Source organism: Plectrocnemia conspersa, unplaced genomic scaffold (genome assembly GCF_051122295.1).
Source record: "Plectrocnemia conspersa isolate PC_06_02 unplaced genomic scaffold, ASM5112229v1 ptg000010l, whole genome shotgun sequence".
NCBI lineage: Eukaryota > Metazoa > Arthropoda > Insecta > Trichoptera > Polycentropodidae > Plectrocnemia > Plectrocnemia conspersa.
Genome location: NW_028277174.1, coordinates 11,610,571 through 11,629,807, shown reverse-complemented (window position 1 = coordinate 11,629,807; position 19,237 = coordinate 11,610,571). Strand labels below are relative to the sequence as shown.

The 19,237-nt window shown below is 30.3% G+C and overlaps 1 protein-coding gene and 1 long non-coding RNA gene across 5 annotated transcripts in view; one reads left to right on the top strand and one right to left on the bottom strand.

Annotated features, from left to right (window-relative positions):
- Positions 1–6,886, top strand: part of LOC148230625 (uncharacterized) — a 116,279-nt gene extending 109,393 nt beyond the window's left edge. For 2 of the 4 annotated variants that reach the window (XM_088194322.1, XM_088194320.1), the window contains 2 exons: positions 2,693–2,810; positions 5,726–6,886. In XM_088194322.1, coding sequence (XP_088050448.1) covers positions 2,693–2,810; position 5,726 — 119 coding nt within the window. In that variant the 3' untranslated portion in view covers positions 5,727–6,886. The remainder of the gene's footprint in view (positions 1–2,692; positions 2,811–5,725) is intronic. The other 2 variants (XM_088194319.1, XM_088194318.1) reach the window with 1 other exon arrangement.
- Positions 6,887–9,851: 2,965 nt separating this feature from the next.
- LOC148230624 (uncharacterized) lies at positions 9,852–18,947 on the bottom strand. The gene is made up of 2 exons (XR_015810931.1): positions 18,887–18,947; positions 9,852–13,920 (listed from the first exon to the last, which is right to left on the bottom strand). It is a non-coding gene; the product is annotated as an uncharacterized LOC148230624 (long non-coding RNA).
- Between the last annotated feature and the right edge of the window lie 290 nt (positions 18,948–19,237).

Below are 19,237 nucleotides of genomic sequence, written 5' to 3'. Positions count from 1 at the left end.
TAAACATTCAAAAAGCAATTAAAGTTTGCAAGCAAATTTTAACACAAATGGAGCCACGTCAAAAAACTACAATCCGTTCCTTTGAACAGTAATGTTTATTGTGAAAGTACTACCTAAAAAGTGGGTGCTTTTGAAGACAATGTTCCGCTCCTTTTATTTATTTTATGTATAAAAAAGACTGAAAGAACTTATAACTGAAATAGACATCAGTACATACATCTCAAACAACTGTAGTTTAGTTGAGACTCATTATTTGAAGTCGGTTTTTACTTTTTTTATACATATATTCTTGCTATGATTTTTTCTAGAGTCGGGCTCCGGGAATTTGCCACCTCTTCCCCCTCCATGTCCTTAACTACTATTTATATGCTCTTACCAGTTAGTTCTGCAATAACCAGCACAATAGATGAGTGGTATAAGTCTCACAATTAACCTGAAAAACCTGACCTTAGCGTTTTTAAATTTTTATCGTGTCTGTGAAACATTAAATATTTATAATTCCAATCGATCATCACAGATTAGGTTTACCTAGATTTTCCTAATCTTACACATGAATATCGTGATGATTAATTAAAAAATCGAGCTGGTATTGAAAATTCATTTATATTAAGTTCAGAGAATATCTTATATATATTAAAAAAAGAGAGAAAAAACAGATAATAGCGTGCTATACTAGAAATTGCTTTCCATATAAATATGCAACATCAATCCGATTAATAAAAAAGATGCTACAGCTTCTACCAACAAATGTTTCGATGTTGCGACCAGAATAAAACGGTGCATTTTTACAACAAATTAACCAGAGTATGAACTCTTCCTTCATAGACAAAACAAAGCATTTCAGACACCAATACATTAATTCCATAATATTGTTGTATATTTCTATTTGTGTGCTTTGACATTTTTTTATATTTTTTTGCTTGATAACAGGCCAGTAACCGTATACATAAATATTCTCGTAGAAAGTACCATAATTTTCAATATCGTACTTCGCCTTACTGACGATTTCTATATGTTTATAATTTAATATATTATTATCTAGTCCTTCTTCAAATTAAATCCTAATTTGTAGGTGTGCTAAGAAATCGGATGGTAGATTTTCTTTAGGTCTCAATGCGCCCCTGTCCGCGTTCGCCCCAACCCAAATTCTTCCCGCCCAACCCGCCCACTACCACACTGTCACATTACGCAAAGTGGTTTTGCCATCAAACGCAAAACGCGAATTCACTTTGCGCACGATGCTTCGCCCCCTCAGTCGAGCACTAATGGTACAATCAAACCAAAGCTTAATAACATTTGCCATCATCATTCGCGGTCTTCCTTTTTTATCATTTTAGAAAAAAAAAACATACACATGTTTGCTAAAAAGTATATGAAGTACCATCGAGCTTCTGCCGCATTTATGTTAAGGTCTATTAAATATTTATATTATGTAACTATTTTTTCTATATAAAAAAAATTGTGTTTTGCCATGTTTAGCATATTATTCATACTAAAAACATACATTGTGCTATGACACCAAACTGCTGAATCTACGTGTCCTCTAACCCCCAACTAATTTAATATAATCGCGTTATATGACTAATAAGTGACAGATGCAGCGTCTTCGAAAAAGTAGAACCTAATCACCTATTCAGCGTAAAATATAATATAGATATACCAAAGAGTAACTTTGAGGAGATATGATCTTGTGCATAATGTGAATATTTGTAGTTCCCCAGAAGCGATACTCATGCTTATTTGCATTCCAGAAAGATGAAAAGCGCCTTGTCTCTTATGATGATTTTTTATTGAAAACTCATCCACTTCATTGTTGAAATTTATATTGCTTTGACCGTACAGCAGAGAGGCCCCGGGCGGCGCTTGCTTGGGGGCGGCATATTCGCGATGGGATCGTATAGTGTGGTTCTTAACCCTGAATGCACTAAAACATATATAAATCCACGAATAACAAGAGCTTAATAATAACCAATTTATTATTTTAAGAAATGCTGATTTTATGACCCTGCAAAAAATGTATGGGGGGACGGCAATTTTAAGGATCGCCCTGGGCGGCACATACTCTAGCTATGCTACTGCTTGGAGGTCTCTAGGCAACAGCTAAATTATATACGGATTTTTCATCCAAAATACACTGCAGAAAACATCTCGAAATGCCCTAATGTTTTGCTCGTTTTCTCACATACGCCACCGGCTCCATCTCGACACTTTGTCGAACAAGTGCAATATTATCTACCGAATGCCTTGTTCATGGCGTGGCATAACTAGTCCTATTTTTGTGTTGACTGTTAAGCGTCAAATTGTTCACGCAGTTGGTACCTGGCGATTGCGAAATTTTCACCGAAATTCACGTTGCACTAGGATCACCCTTGAATCGATCCGCGTCCTATTGTTTATCGTACCATATTTCGCATCCTTCTACTAAACAATTGTCAATATCCTGATTACATAAGTTTGCATACACAAAAATAGTGGCCTATTCTTATAGGGTCATATCTTTTGCGCCACTTATTCATCGATAAAAAACTGGGCTTGTCTATGATTTTTTATATGTAAATCGATAGAGAAGTACCAACATTCAGGATGATGATTTTTTGATAGTATATTAATTTGAGTAACTTTCAAAATATGTTAAAATGAATTATATAAAAATTGTTGATTAATTTAAATATATTTTTATGTATATTTTCAGGGGGTGGCGGAGGAGGTGGTGGTCCAGAGTTCAGCTATAGTTCTGCGTATAGTGGACAATATGCTGCTGCGCCTTACTCTCACGCAGCGTACACCCACGGCGGCTTGCTCTCCAAGTGGTGAGTAAAAAATATGATATTTTTAGTATTACAACATTTTGAGAAACTCAACTCGGCAGCCGTCCAAACGAATAAATCTGACACTGTAAAACTTGCCAAAAGTACGTTACGTCGTCGGCGTAACTTTCAATTGTCGCAATATTTTGCCAGGATTGTAAAAAAGTTATATATTTTAAATAAAAATATAGCAATGTTATTTATCTGAATAGACTGGATACGATTTGATATTTTTATATTACCTATCAGTATAAAAATTATGGGTTACTTACAGATACTTATTTATTCTTCAAAGTTAATCATTTCGAAGTATATTATTATTATTGTTTTTAGACACTATTATTGCAAAATTTAGAATCAATATCAGTCCAATTTACAAAGTTTATTCATTATATGTACAATGTATATCAAGCAAATTTACATCTTTAAAAAAAATTCTCTTTAAATTAAAAAAAAATATCTGTAGTAGATCATTTTTGACCTCTTTACTATTTTTTTTTTATTTTTTTTAATAATTACTATTCTGAAACAGAGTGGTGAATCAAGCCAAATAAACAAACTGAATCAAGATATTTATAAACTCCATTTTTTAATAGAAATCAAAACACGGCAAAAAACTCAACATACGGCAGTTATTTTGGTCACAAAAATGTTACATACATATATGCATATACTAAGAAAATGATCGAAATATAATACAAAAAAAAACATTTTTGCTTTAATTTTAATTATTGATTTTTCGTATTTTTTTATATTTTTTTAATAGCTGGGAAGTCAATTTTCCAGGGGGGACAAAAGTTGGCCAATCAATGGTCGTTTTTTTAATATCTCCATTACATTAAGATAATACAACTTAACTTAATTTGACAATATTACGACTTGCAATAAGTGAGAATCAGATTAAGCATATCTAAACCGAATTTTGATTAATATGAGAGCACAAAAAAACAATTATCCCTTCTCAGAAGTCAAAAATCCACGTCAAAAGCAATAAAATCGGGCTTCTCTGAAACAATAGATTCGAGACTGATTTTTTTAGATTCTTTTTGAGGGGTAATCCGAGGAATTTCTGGTTTAGAATCAGGGACGTCATTTCAGCTTTTTTTAATATTTATATATTATTAAGATTCATAATATTTAATTAAATGACATGCATTTTTCTGGCCAAATTCAAGTAGGAGCAAATGCTTCCACCTGCCCCTCCCAAATGACGTCCCTGTTTAATATCCTCTATTATGAAACAAACTGGTTAGAAAATTCAGTTGATATATTTAGAATATCTATTTTTGAGAGAAGGTTCATGGCCATACAATTAAAACTATGTTGAATTGAAAAACGTATTTTTTATTGCAATTTTTACTATACATAGATCATATTTTCCCTTTATACTTGTTTTTCTATGATTTTTTTTATACAAAGTTAGAATTGTTTTATTTTTTTAAATAGCCGAACTTAGCCGAGATATTTACTAGATATATTTTAAAGGCAACTTTGATTTAGATATTATTTTTCTCTCAAAAGTCGTTATATGCAATATAAATATAAAAAAGTCGTGTTATTCAATAATTATATTTCTTAATAAATCTGCCTAGAATATATTAAATCTAGACAGATATGAAACAACAACTAATCCATACCTAGAGCCCATTAAATAGTCGACCTCTAAAATATGAGACTTTATAAGAAAAACGTACACATAAATCAAATAGCAAAACAATTATTTTTGTTGATCTCTAAAGAATTCAAGTCCATATATCATCTTTATGTCATTATATACAGCTAAATTTAGTAAAATAGTGTCTAAACTTTAGAAATATAAATGCTAATATTCTAGATAGATTTTTATTTTCTTTTTTCGAGACTTTTTCTAAAAAAAATTTAAGTCAAGAATTCTCATTTATCGAGAATATCCATTGAGCTTATTTTTGTCAAAAATTAAATTTGTACGAATATTTTATAACCGCTGCATAAGAAAGGGTGAGTCCGTGTTAGATGTATAAATATATGCATGCTTTCTTATTTATTTAAATTAAATTAAGACCGTTGTAACCTATCAAGTTACCCCAATGCGCAACGATGGTGGAAAATAATACATTGTATTATTTAAATACATAAAAAATAATACATAGAAAGAAACGCATAAAATATTAAAATTATGTGTTACGAACCGGACCAGCTCCTCGTAGCTGACATTAAACAGATCAATGTGCAATACCAACGTATTAAGGAGCTTTATTTATAATATGTATTTATTTTTTTAATAATATATTTTTTCTTACTACTTTTACTAGTTACTTTTTTATATATTTAAAATTAATTTAGTGTGTACAATACACTTTATGATTGCCAATTATATATTCCATAAATTATTGTATCATTGTTTATTAGGCAACAAGTATTCGATGGATGTTTTACATCTTAGAATGGAAATTTTCTACCGGTTGATATAGAAAGCTCTATCTGTATTACTTTGAAGCGTTGCATTAAATCGTATCACACACGGGAAGAGAGGTTTCAATAAATCGAGACCCTTCTTTTCAATTTATGGTCCCGCGAGGACACCGACGGGGTATTGAAAGAGCGGGTCAGTGGTTCCGGTCCCGCGGGAACCATTCGTTTCGCAACGAATGTATCGCAGCAGCGATTGCTTTTTTCCTCTGCTCCACTCCGACTAGGCACAGATTTAATTTTCTATTAAATGCCACACTAAATCATACACGTCCTAGGAGACACGACAGATTGATTGTTGGTATTAAAAGGGGTCGAAATGGATTAATTTGAGTTAATGGATGGAATATGAACCTAACTTATTGTAGAAAAGTGTAATTTTATTTTTATATTCTTTAACTAAAAAATATCGTTTTTCTTTCAAATGTAAATAAACTACATTCAAGATTTAATTTCTTTATTTATTTCAGATATGAGTTAAATGGTCGCCATTCACCACATCAATCTCCAAGATGAAACGAAGTGCAAGAAAAAAGTGTAAAAAGGTGATAGTTGACAAGACTCAGCATTATTGATACGCGTCGATATCTAAACTTTAACAGTGAATAAATTAAAAATACATGTATGATAAACGTATATGTATGTGTATATTTATGTATATAAATACGCGTAATAAATACACATACTCGTATATTTATTGTGAAGTTCTTAAAGCAAAAACTTCTATGTAATATAAAATGACGTTTTGGTGTAAAATGAATGTGAACCATATATAATTTCAATGTATCAGTATTGTTACTGATATACCAAATTTACGTTTTATTTTATTTTTTTAATATTCGCGTTCCAAATGAAGATGTTTTGTTTAATATTTATAGATACAATTTATTACTAACGTTCTTTCTCTGATTATATAAATATATATTTGAGTCGCATCTCGGAAATAGTAAGAATTTACCGCTTCGTATTTAAACGTGTACTAGTGTATTATTAGGACGTTAATCGCAAATGGTCACAGATTATTAAAGGCTCATCCGCAAAACTTTTTAATAAAAAAACGTAAACAAATCAAATAGAAGAATTTACCTTAACTATATCTCAAATGTCCAAAAATTATCAATATTGTTTTATAAGAAATTTTTATCTAGTATTAAACGAATTGTAAATATTTAATTTTATTTGACATTGTATGTAATTAATTTTTTGTTCATCGAATCGATTGAATCATTGAGAGATTAATACGCGAATTGATTGAAATTAAAGCATTTAATAAATAAAAAATAGTGTAAAACTATAGACGGTAAACACCAAAGAAATTATTTTGTTAACCTTAATACATTTTTTTATTATATAAAAATGCACAATATGTTATGAGATTATTAATTTTATATATACTTTTATGTTCACTAGCTTTCTTTCTTCGATAAACATGTATAATATGATTTAGATTTAAGTTGAATAATTATCGTTACAATGCGTTTTTTATTTTGTTAATTTTCCAATTTTATATATTTTTTACCGAAAAATAATGTGAATATTTTTTACAAACGAAAAGCAAAGTTACGCTTTATAATGTAATTTAATGCACGATAACATTGCTTAACAATTAAAATACTTTTTATTGCTATGAATAAGTCTTTTCCTAAAACTTTACCAATGTTATCGATGAAGAAATAATAGTTGTATTAATTTTTATTTTTTTATAATTTTCTATCCGTCCATTATTTAATTTTAGGTTTAATTTAATTTAGCTAATTTAAAGCTTCGTCGACCTCAGTGATTTAATTATTATTTTACCTTTTATGTAATCTGAACCTTCAAATTATAATTAAAAACCAATGAATAGTTTAATTTTTAATGTTATATAAAAAAAAAACAAATAATATATTTTTAGCATTTTTTATTCACTAAATGTTTTTTATTTTTATTTTTTTATATTTAGTTATTACCAAAGAGAGCTCGTGTATTATTAATTGGAGTTTTTAATTTACGATTGTTGTATTGTAAATTGTTAACGAAACGTTTGGTTTTACGTGATGTAAATTATTTTTATTATATGAATAAGCATGTGATAAGTTTAAAATACATATTTATACACTTTGACATTTTTAGAAAAAAATCATAGTATTTAAACGAATTACAAGATTATTTTATCAAGTTTAGTTTGTGAATATGTACGTCTATTATTTTAAAATTAGTTTAATACATGCGATCTAAATTAGATCGTTATATACATATCTCTCATAATCCAAACTATTGAACCCAACGCATTTGATTTTCAGAAATACTTGCCTAAATAATTTAATTTCATATACTCATGCTCGTTTTAGTTGAGTTTCTTTTACTATTGTATTGTGTAGAATTGTAAAATTAATCATAAATGAATATTTAGTTGTTTAAGAATAGCTATCATTAATAAATTTATCAATTATTCATTAATTTATAGTGTTAATTTTAAGACAAAAATAATAATTTACAAATTAATAAAAAGGGTATCTATTGTACCTATCTCACCATTTATTATAAAAAAACGAAAAATCACACAAAATAAAGTTTTAAAAATACATACTGCTTTGTTACTTTTATCCCTCACAAAATCATTATAATTTTAAATGTCATAGTTTTAAAAAATAAAGTTTAAACTAAGTATTTTTAATAAATTAACCATCATGGTTCGAAGATTATTTTATTAAGCGATGAAGAGCGCCATCTCTATATATTTTTATTAATATTAAGCAGAAACTTAAACCTAAGATAAAAAAATAATTATTCCATCTAAAAATTAGAGATGGGAGAAACCGTAACTTACCAACGCAATTTTTAAAATTAAATCCAAATGTATAGTTTTACAGGGCTGTGGAGTCGGAGTCGGAGTTGGAGTCGTGGTGTTGTGGCCGGAGTTGAGGAGTCGGAGTCGTGAAAAATGAGCGATTCCGACCATTTTTTCTATAAAATGCATTTTTTTTAAATTATGAAATTTTAATTGCGTAATAATGAATGTGTATAGCGTATGAATATTAAACGTGTAGAAGAACACCAAAAATACCTGATAAAATTAATCTTTTTTGAGTCGGAGTCGGTATGTAAAATAGTGACATCAGCGTTCTCGTTCTCGCTCTCGTTCGTTCTCAGATCAGCCATTATTGAACAATTTTTCAATGATTTTTATTATGTTTTGAAGTCTATCTACTGCTCGATGGAGATTTTAAAGAACATAAAATGGTCGTGTCGTCCGTAAATAAAGCTATGATATCATTTCTGTGAGATTTAGTTGGGAAAACACTCGTAAATAGTGTGATTAGCAAGAGTTCCAAAATTTAACCACGGGAGACTCCAGCAGATAAGGGCCAGGAAGTTAACAAATAATTTTTAACTTCAATTTGAAATATTCTAACGCTTAATTAATTTAGCTAAAGCTACTGGAAAAATCAATTTAGTTAGCTTATATATAATACCTGCATACCAAACGCGATCAAAAGCTTTAGCAATGTTCAAAAACATTGCTCCTGTAGTCATTTTTCTGTCAAAGCACTTTTGAATACATATATCACAACTCGATGACATCATCTAAAGCCAAATTGCTAATCGAGCAAGTTATTAGTAATATTAACATGTCTAGAATTAAATTTTGAATTATCTTCTTGTATATTTTGCTCGCGACAGGCAATAAACTTGCAGGTCGATAGCTCGAAGGAAGGATTGGGTCCATACCCAGTTATCGAATAACCATTACATCAGCTTGCTTCCACACGGATGAAAAATATATACAAGCAAGCGACGAATTCATAATATTTAGGAAACAATCGACGGCAATCAGTGGAAGTATTTTAAATGCTCTATTAAGAAGTCATTTCCGGAGTCTTGCGTTTAGGAAGTCGTTGAATTATGTTAGTTAGTTCTTGAGTTATTTTTTTTATTGGTTTTACAAGATAATCTCTGATTTACTTTTCAATTTTATTCATACAAATTCTTTTTAACTTTATTAATATCAACTGTGTATTAATTTTGTATTTTTATTCTTTGTCAGTATTTTCTTTGCAATTACTTCTGTTTATTGTTATTTTCACTATGTTTTGATTTTGTTATTATTCCGGTTATTTTTTCCAATATTTTGTTGACGTACTTATGAGACGTTACAGATTATTGCTCAGTTCCGAAATAAAATAATCGAGTTGTTGTATCTAAAAATGATGTTGAGCCATTAGTGTAACTACAATAAATTACGCTCATTGAGTTTTTAAAATATTTCACATTGATAATTAATAGTAAATATAATAAATTAATAATAAAAAAATTCATCTCAATAAAAGCGCTGGTTTTTATTATTATTTTATCCTTAGGAATTGAAACGAAGTAATTACTTTTTGTACTCAGAAGATACAATTACATATTTTTGAAAATATCTTTGTTTTATAAAATATCTTTTTTTTACTAAAAAATTAGAGTAATTTCAATACTATATGCATGAAAATTATATTATAAAGTAATACAATATTTTACTAGTAGATAAACATTTTTTAATTAATAGTTGTTTAGTAATTATTATGAATAATAATATAATTTATTTGCAGGAGTTTGAAATAACAAAAAAAGACATATGGTTACATTAGTTTTTATTATATCCTTAGATTTACAATAAATCGTAATTGTATTTAACACATGCATGTAATAAGATTAAATAAAAGATATGCGAATGCTCAGCAAATACACAACAAATATTTATTTATGCGAAATTGCAATAGTATATCACTTTCATTATATTACGCATGACACATGTATCTAACCTAAAAGGACACGTAATATTGTAATTTAAATAAAAATGATATAATATATGGATGTTTATTATGGTAAAAAAAATTATAATTATTTAAAATCAATAAATAAGACTGACACAAAATAAAAAAATCAGTAAATTAAACAAAAAGAAAACAGAATTAATAATGATACATATTAATATGTGTATGTATAACATACATTAATAATTATATTACAATTAGCAACTATACAAGGGCAGTTCAATAAGTACCTGTGTTTGACGACAGATAGCGTTGCTAAGACAAGTTGCTGTTATCAATGTGTGCTGCCATCTGTTAAACAATGACAAAAACAAATTCAACACCGATTCATAGGCTAGTTTGTATTCGACAGCCATTGCAGTAAGCAGTGCAATATGATTTTCGCTAAATGTAAAAAGTGCAGTATAGTTCAGTGATTCGCATTTTGCTTTTGGATGGGAAAACGTGAGGAGATAAGAGCGAAATTGGATGCTGTTTATGAAGAGACCCTTCGCCATCAATGACAACAGTTAGATATTGGTTCAACGAATTTAAACTTGGTCGAACATCCGTTTTTGATGAGGATCGCTCAGGACGCCTGGCAGATGAGGAAATCATTGAAAAAATCCACAATATAATTCTCACTGATCATCGAACGAGTGCATGAAGTAGCAGAGGCCATAGGTATGTCGACGGGAACAGCAATTGATATTTTACATAAGCTGCTGATGAAAAAGTTGTTGGCACAGTGGGTGCCGTGATTGCTTAGTGGACAATAAGCGGATGCGGCTTTCAACTTCGAAGCTGTGTTTGGAGCAATTTAGGCGAGAACCGAAGGAGTTTTTGCTTCGAATTGTCACCGTCGATGAGACCTGGATTCATCATTATACGCCAGAAATCAAGCAACAATTAAAACAATGAGATGCTTCCGGTAAATCTGCTCCAAAGAAGGCGAAGACGATCCCATCGGCTGAAAAAGTTATGGTGACAATTTTTTGGGGTGATAGCGTAATACTCATGACCTTCTTAAAAAAAAAAACGAACACTGGACAATACTAGTGAGTTATTAGACCGTTTTAATAAGAAATTGAAGGAACCGCGGCCCCATTTGGCGAAGAAGAAAGTGCTGTTTCATTACAACACACCAGGACATTCATCCAGAGTTAGTTCATCCATCGCCGGCAAACTAGATGAATTACTCTCTCCTATTCGCCCGACCTGGCTCCCTGCGATTTATTCTTATTCTTAAACATGAAAAAATGACTCAGGAAAAAAATTTAGCTCAAATAAATAGGTCATCGTCGAGACGGAAGTGTATTTTGCAGAGCTCGACAATTCCCATTTTTTGGGCGTTAAGAAAATAGCAGGGATGTTGGGAAGTGTATATCCCTAAAAGGGGACTATGTTGAAAAATAATAATATGTTTTTTAAAAAAATGGCACCTTCATTCCTAACACGGGTACTTATTGAACTGCCCTCCGTAATACAAAAAATTGAAATAATATTCGCAGTCTTAAATCTAAAGTTGCCAACTGTAAGAATATAGCTAAAAACTAAATTTACCCATAGGATAAAATAATTACTTTACATATGTATCAGTGTTGTACCGTCCATACATGCGGTAGATTCAAAACATCAACCACGTGTATGGTTGATGGCGAGTGACTCAGTCGTTACACGTGCTCGTGTTTATAGTGATCAACCATGCATGCGGGTTGACGTTTTGAATCTACTGCATATATGGACGGTACGCCACTGATGTATATATTGACCATTATAATTTGAGATCAGAACGAGACAGATACTTTGGAATAAATATACTTTGCAAATTGAAGTATAGAGAGCTTGACACTACTGTCTGTTAAAAATACTATTAATGGTCAGTATAAACATATATGTAATATAATGGCACATATAAATTTTGTATAATAGAACACAAATATCAGTCTTGCACTATAGAATATGACGCAAAACGTAGCGCAAACAAATTATAAAAAAGTCAGTAATAAATTTAAAATATACATACTTTGTATACAATAATCATAAGTATTAATCATTATACTTAATATAGTAAACGCACAGCATTAAAAAATCACAAAATATAGTATGCACTAGATGCTTTCTTTGATAATCATATATATTTACAAGTATCTCTTTAACAATTATAACATAAAACTAAAATACTAGTTAATATTTTACAAAAAGAGAACCATCAGGTTGCAATTTGTAACAAGGCTGTCGTGTGCTTTATTGATATCATCGCAGTATGCATGTCAATGATTTTTTACACTATATGTTACACATATTCCATACAGAGAATAAATATAAGTGAAACAGCAAAGTAATCCACCGCTTTGTTTCATGTGAACATTTTTCTAATGGACCTAATTAGATATTCAATGCAAAAGAAGTATAAAAGCATTACATTAACTCGTGATAAGCCTACTAATTTTTAAAACATATATCAGTGAATATCTTAAATAATTTACAAAGCTATTGATTAATCTTGAATAGTTACAAATTACTTTTTTAATTTATATAATTTCATTATCCCCGGACCGTTTCTGTTGAATGCATTATTTTTTTTTGGTATTACCATTTTCCTGTAGCGGCCCGGTCGGTTTAAAAAGACCCCCACTTTAATCTTTTTATGTGACATTATTTCCAATCTATCAAATGGAAAACATACTAGTCCAAAATTTCTTTCAACTATTCCTTTGAAGTTGAGTCCTTTACCTAAGACAATAAATTTAATGTCTTCTTCGTAATTTCTTCCAAACTCTCGAATATAACTGTTATCTTTCGATACTAAATGTATTGAAAATGTTGGCATCGGTCCACCGCTATAATAGAACTCTTCTATAATTAGAAGAGGCGGTTGAGAAACTGTTACTTCATATTCATCGATAATATTTGGGTAACCCCTTAATTTAAAGTGTTCTGGTCTCATATTGATTTCAGAATAAGCAGTCAATATAGCATATTCGTCCTCTTTGGACACAATACCAGAATTCTGAGCAAAAAACAATTTCACATTATCTGGATCTATCCAGTTGAATTTAAAATAATCAGTATACGATATACTCAACATACAATCTTCAGTCGACTTATTCTTATTGTTGTATACAGCCCACCTCAAAAACAATTTAAAGAGTACGACTTCGTCACACAAGTGAGTTAAAAGTTGGATCAACGTAAGTAGCGCTTCGAGTTTTAATTCCTTCATATCATGGCTATCGAGTATAGTGCATGGATAATCTTCTATATAGGCTACGCCTATATAAAATAACTTTGAAAGATCCGCACACATGACAGCCTTGTTCAATATTTTAACAAGCAATTTGATGTCAATAGATCTTTTACTCAACACACCTTGTACATATTTAATGCAAATAGGCAATATAAGTGGTACAGAAAAAAAATCCGCCGCTGACATTACATCTAGACATGTTTCTACCGAAGTAAAATTAATACTTTTGGTATAAAAATAATGTAAAAGCATTACAACGACTTCTGAACTAAATTCGTTTATTTTTAAGACATTGTTCGCAGTATATCTTAAACTGTTCTCCAGCATGTGACTTGAAGCAGCAATAATACACTTGTGAGCCTTTATTTTAACAGCTTGATTCGTTACCTTGTCAGTCACTTCTATTACTACATCGTAGTATAGCCCGGTTTCTAACAGGCTTAAAAATCTAACCGGCGAATTAACGCCTGACAATCTCGGTACTTCTATGATGGTATTCATTTTTATATAAAACTTATTTTATATAAGAGAAATCATGCATAATTGTCAGTCGATTTCTTGAAAAAACATCGAGCATTGAAAGGATTTGAAGTGGATTGCTCGTAACAAGTTGTGAAGATATTTGATGGATTTCGTTCTTCTGAAACAATAGGTTAACAAAAATCACATAAGCGAAACACAAGCGCGAGAAGCAACTAATGCAATTTTAATGCTATGGTAACATAAGCAATGAATTGCAAGCTAATAGTATCATGAATAAAAATACACATTACTAAAAAATGCAAGAAATAAGCCATGACTTGATACATTCAGAATTGCACTAAGTTAAAATAAATAATGAAACCTAAAATCTTACAAATCAAAAAAATGATCGATAATTTGGTTAGATATATTTATTTATTTATATTAGTCATATTAATAAATTTGTAAAAAAAATAACATAATCAGCAGGTAAAATTTTGAAAAATTCGTTCTCATGTTTTAAATCATAGCATACGAAATCTTTTTCCATAAGCAAACTTTGCTGAGCGCCGATATACACCATGGCACAATAAATCAATTACATAACCTTTACAATCATTACAAAAATTATAACTACTATGCATGTCTATGTATGCAAGTCATGTCTATTTATATGTTTAGTATATTTTCATTCCTTAGAATTATTAACGATTATTATTGAAAAACAAAAATGAGAAAAATAGTCTCACAAAAAGTAAGATATTACTTTTTGTGAGACTATTTTTGCAGAATGTTTTACAAAAAAGTAAATAAAAGATTTTAGAACTTTTACAAAAAAGTAAATATAAAATAAAAGAAAATAGTAACGACATAAAAACAAAAGTAAAGAAGACCCCAAATCCTAAAAAGACAATCGCAGTATTTTGACATAATGTTAAATAGAGGCAATAAAAGAGAAGCCGTATGTAGTAATCTATTAGTGCTCACTAGTAGATCCTTTGACTGACTCCCGGGATTCACGTTTCAAAAACCACCGGGATGCGAAAATATAAAAATGTCCAAGGTGAATTTTTTTTAGTGTCTTTTGATATTTTAAAAATCCACGATTTCATTTATAAAATTTCTTTGAAAGTTTCAAAATCCTATCATTTAAAAAAAAAAAAAGTCCCAAGATTGAAAAAATCCTCAGGAACAGCACCCATTAGTGCTCACAGAGCACATTAAACTGAAAGTTTATGTCTATAGCATAATAGAAACTAGTAGTGACATCAAATATATCGAGAAACAATCACCAGTGTACGAAAATATTCCATCAAAAATGCTCAAATATGGCAACTCTAAAATTTTTCTACATTTTATAATAAAAAAGATATGGAAAATTTTGTCTAAGCCTAAGTCTATTCTAAATAAAAAATACTTTATTCCTCTATAATTTTTGCTCTTGTACAAATTACGTTAAGAAGTTTGCAAACATTATATTTATAGTATAGTAATACATCTTGAACATTATCAATCTGGTTTACCTCCGAATCGTTCTACATGCCAAATAATATTAGAAAAAATGCAAAAATTTAACAACAACGCTAAGGCAACACATGATAATATAATACGCCAAAAATCATACCAAGTTATGGTTTAGTTGAAACGCCAAAGAAGCTCACCCAGATGGTAAAATTAACACTAAATGGAATAGAATGTAGAATCAAAATTAACCCTTTGACTTCTAAACAACATATCGTTGTTTGTGATAACCTCAAATAAATACTAACGACTGTTAATATAATAGTTATAATCATAGTTAGTATGCCAATGGCATGTAACATTTAATTTGATTGTTTCTAGCACAAAGCGATGAATATGTGATAAAACATGATTTTTTTAAATATCGTAGCCAAAAGGTTAAAAATTACACAATGGAACCTTTTTATACAATGAATAGGGTTAGACAAGGGGAATGCACTTGTATGTGTAGTTTTCAACTTAGCTTTGGAAAAATGTGTTCAAGACCCTAATTTTAAGGTTGATGAAAGGCACCATACTCCAAAAGATTATGGGGCGGGATCTCCATATTTAGATCCTGCTGAGCAATGACCGAGGCTTTTCAACGATTGAAGAAAGAAGCGTACATTTGATAACTGTAGATGAGGGGTCGGCAAAAGGTTTTTTAGGTGGTAAAATCTTTCCAAGTTTCGATTGATTCAAACAAAACCACAAAATAGTTGTTATCTTTCATTGTGTAATATAATATGTTTACCTGCTATGTCGGGCTAATCTAAAACGATGTTATTTTCTTTAGCGAAATACTAATTCTTGGTGTCAGTAAGCGGAGTAGAAAGAAGTATATTTAATGAACCCTGGACGATATTATTTTTTAATTCAACACAAAGGAAAACTATACTGTTTCATGTCATGAATTGATAACTGTTATAAAAGAGTGAAACAACACGATGAAACAAAACACAAGGAAAAATTTGACTGCATTCAAAACAATTTTAGAGTAATCAAATTTAACGATTTAAGAGCAATCCTCGCCAATCAACAAAACTGTTTTAAGAATATTTGTATTCAAAACGAATCTACTGTACGTTAGCTACATAGTTACAAAAATGATTGTCATTTTTGTAACTATATAGCTAAAAAAAATAGATGATTGAAGTGACAGATGAAATGTGTCCTGAAAGGAAACAATATTAAGGACATCAGTTTATCGGCTAGCACAATTACAAGACGAATTGAAGAAATTGGAAATGACATACAAGATATTTTGAAAGCAAATGCAATTAACTTTAAATATTATTCTATTACACTGGATGAAAACTGCAATTTGAAAGATACCACACAAGTATTAATATTTATTTGTGGTATTGACGAAAATTTCAATATTTTCGAAGAAATGGCTGCTGTCGTTAATTTAAAAGAAAGAACTACGGGAGAATATATATTTTTGGGAGTAGAAGAAATAATAAATTCGCTAAAAATAAAATCAGAGAATTTGATGTATCTGCTCAGATTTCACAAAAAGTTTAGTTTGGTTTGATTAAAAATAATTCAAAAACATGAATTTATCATTGATTATATATAACTGTACTGCTTTATTGCAATTTAAAAAATAAAATATGTAAAAATAAAAATGTGGTATTATTTTATATTCAAAAATAATGAATTTATATAAATACGTATCTAAAAAAAATCTATCAGTACCTATTAAAAAAAAGATGTGATATGGCCCAGTCCAAAATATGTCGCCGACCCCTGTTGTAGATGAATAGGAGTTTTAAAAGAACAAAACCTCCGGGAGCTAAACGAGGTTACAGTGGAAAATAAAAAAGCACAAGATCTGCTAATAGATGAATCAAAAATACCATGTGCCTTTTAATATCAGAACATCCCCAGAACAATATGATTAGGAACATTGGCTTCCAGTTTCAATAGCGGGGATCAATCAAAGAACTTCCAGGTTATTCACCGTTCCTCATACTCCAAAGCACAGTGGAGGTAATATGGCAGTGTAAATAAAGATTTGTGTCTCTACTCGTCATAGTTCTACACAATTGGAGATGTTGAAATCATAGCTACGGATTTGAGAGTGGATCTTAAATTGTTTCCGTACAAAATATAAACGGTACATACTGTTACCCAAGAATGCTTGTAGTATTCCGTACTATGAAACTGTATGCTTAGTATTGTAAAATACTCTGGAAAGAGAATATTTATTAGCAAGAAAATGTGAGGTTATCTAAGGGATGTAATATTTCTACATGAGTGTACAGCAATAGCTATAAAAGATTTTCATGAATGTCTCATTTGAGCAGTATGAAGGCACAGCAATTGCCTAAAATGTCAGCTGCTCTTGTATTTTAGTGGCATGAGTTATTCTTGATCAAGTAGACATCAGGGATTAACCGCCACAGGACGGGTCCAGAACATATGCGGATTTTCGAACTTAACGTTAGACCGTCGCCTGCATATGTTCATGATTTCTTTATTCATGGGGGTGTTCACTGTTCTGACCAATGCTCGCTCGCGCCTAAACTGTCCAACAGTAAGGCTAGACACGCAATTGTGATTTGTAATCGCGCGATTGTTTAGTCGCTAAAATGTAACCCATTATTTTAAATTGAAATGCAGGCATATGCGATTAAAAAATTGCAGCTCGTGAATTATCAACAGCCTTTGAAATACTTGCATCATTTCCTAAAAAAAGTTGCTTGCATTTTTTTGGGTAAGCGTTCTAAAAATATAAATGACACGAAACCCACAAACCGATTAATATACGTTTAATTAAATAACTTAATTAGGAAAATCGCAAATAAGCCGCAACTGCGTTAGTTGGACGATATACAAAAGAATATCCATTAAAAAGCTTCATATAATCGAGTTGGTTGGAATGTATGGATCGTGACAAATGAAATCAGAGTTCCTAACTGGAAGGAGCATATTGGAGACGGCTTGAGGCCCATCAAGGGTAATACGGCCGATAGTGATTTATATGTGAATTTAAAAAATGGCAGTATTATTACGCAGGTGAATGGATTCTTACATAAAAAGTTCTACTTCTAAAAAAATATATGTTCAATTTGTTTATTTATATACAACCATATTTTCATTGAAAATGAATGTGTTCAAACTATCTTACTGAAACAGAATTTCTTTTAAATTTAAACAGGTTAAGTGCGAGCAGGCGGCAGTGAGTGAGAACAGTGATCAACCCATGAATAATCTACTTTAAAATGTAATTTAAAATTGTATATAAATAAATATTTTTTAGAATGAATTTGACCTCCGATTACAGGAAAGTGCATACAATGAAACCAACCGTACCGTCTTACCATCAGTCAATCCTGTATAACCTCTCGAAGAACAAAAAGTCTATATTAACTTTCATATGTCAGGAATATGTACAATTAGGTAATTAATATTGAATTTTCTCCAAAAACAGAACACACGCGGCAGAACAATTGTAGAAATATAAAAAAAAAAAAAAATAAAGCGTAAGAAAACGGCCATATTTCCCAATATGGCCGTTTTCTGTTGCTTTCAAAGGATGATTGACTAGTTTTCGATACATTTTTGAAGCTAGGGTTCAAACGGGTGTTCTGTTTTGATAAATATATCACTTTTTATTCGTCAACAGACTGACTTACAGAAGAATCCTGCCACCGTAAGCTGCGTCAGGACCGCCGAACGGAAGCGCCGCAGTCGAACGGACCTAACAGCCCTTTTGTTGTCCATACCTACAAATTCTGCACAAGTAAATTTGTTTTAAATTATTAACTGCGTTGTTATAATTACATAGTATTGTACAAATCTAACATTATTGTTTTATTGTAGAAAATATTTTCTAGAAACATCATGAATTATTTTTAACTTGGTGCTAGTATCGCATTGGAAATTGTCAAAGCATTTTTTTTATTAATCACTTTAGTATTACTAGAGCGAATAAAATAACCTTGCTAGTAAATATCATTATTAGGTCTAAAAACAAACGCTAAAAA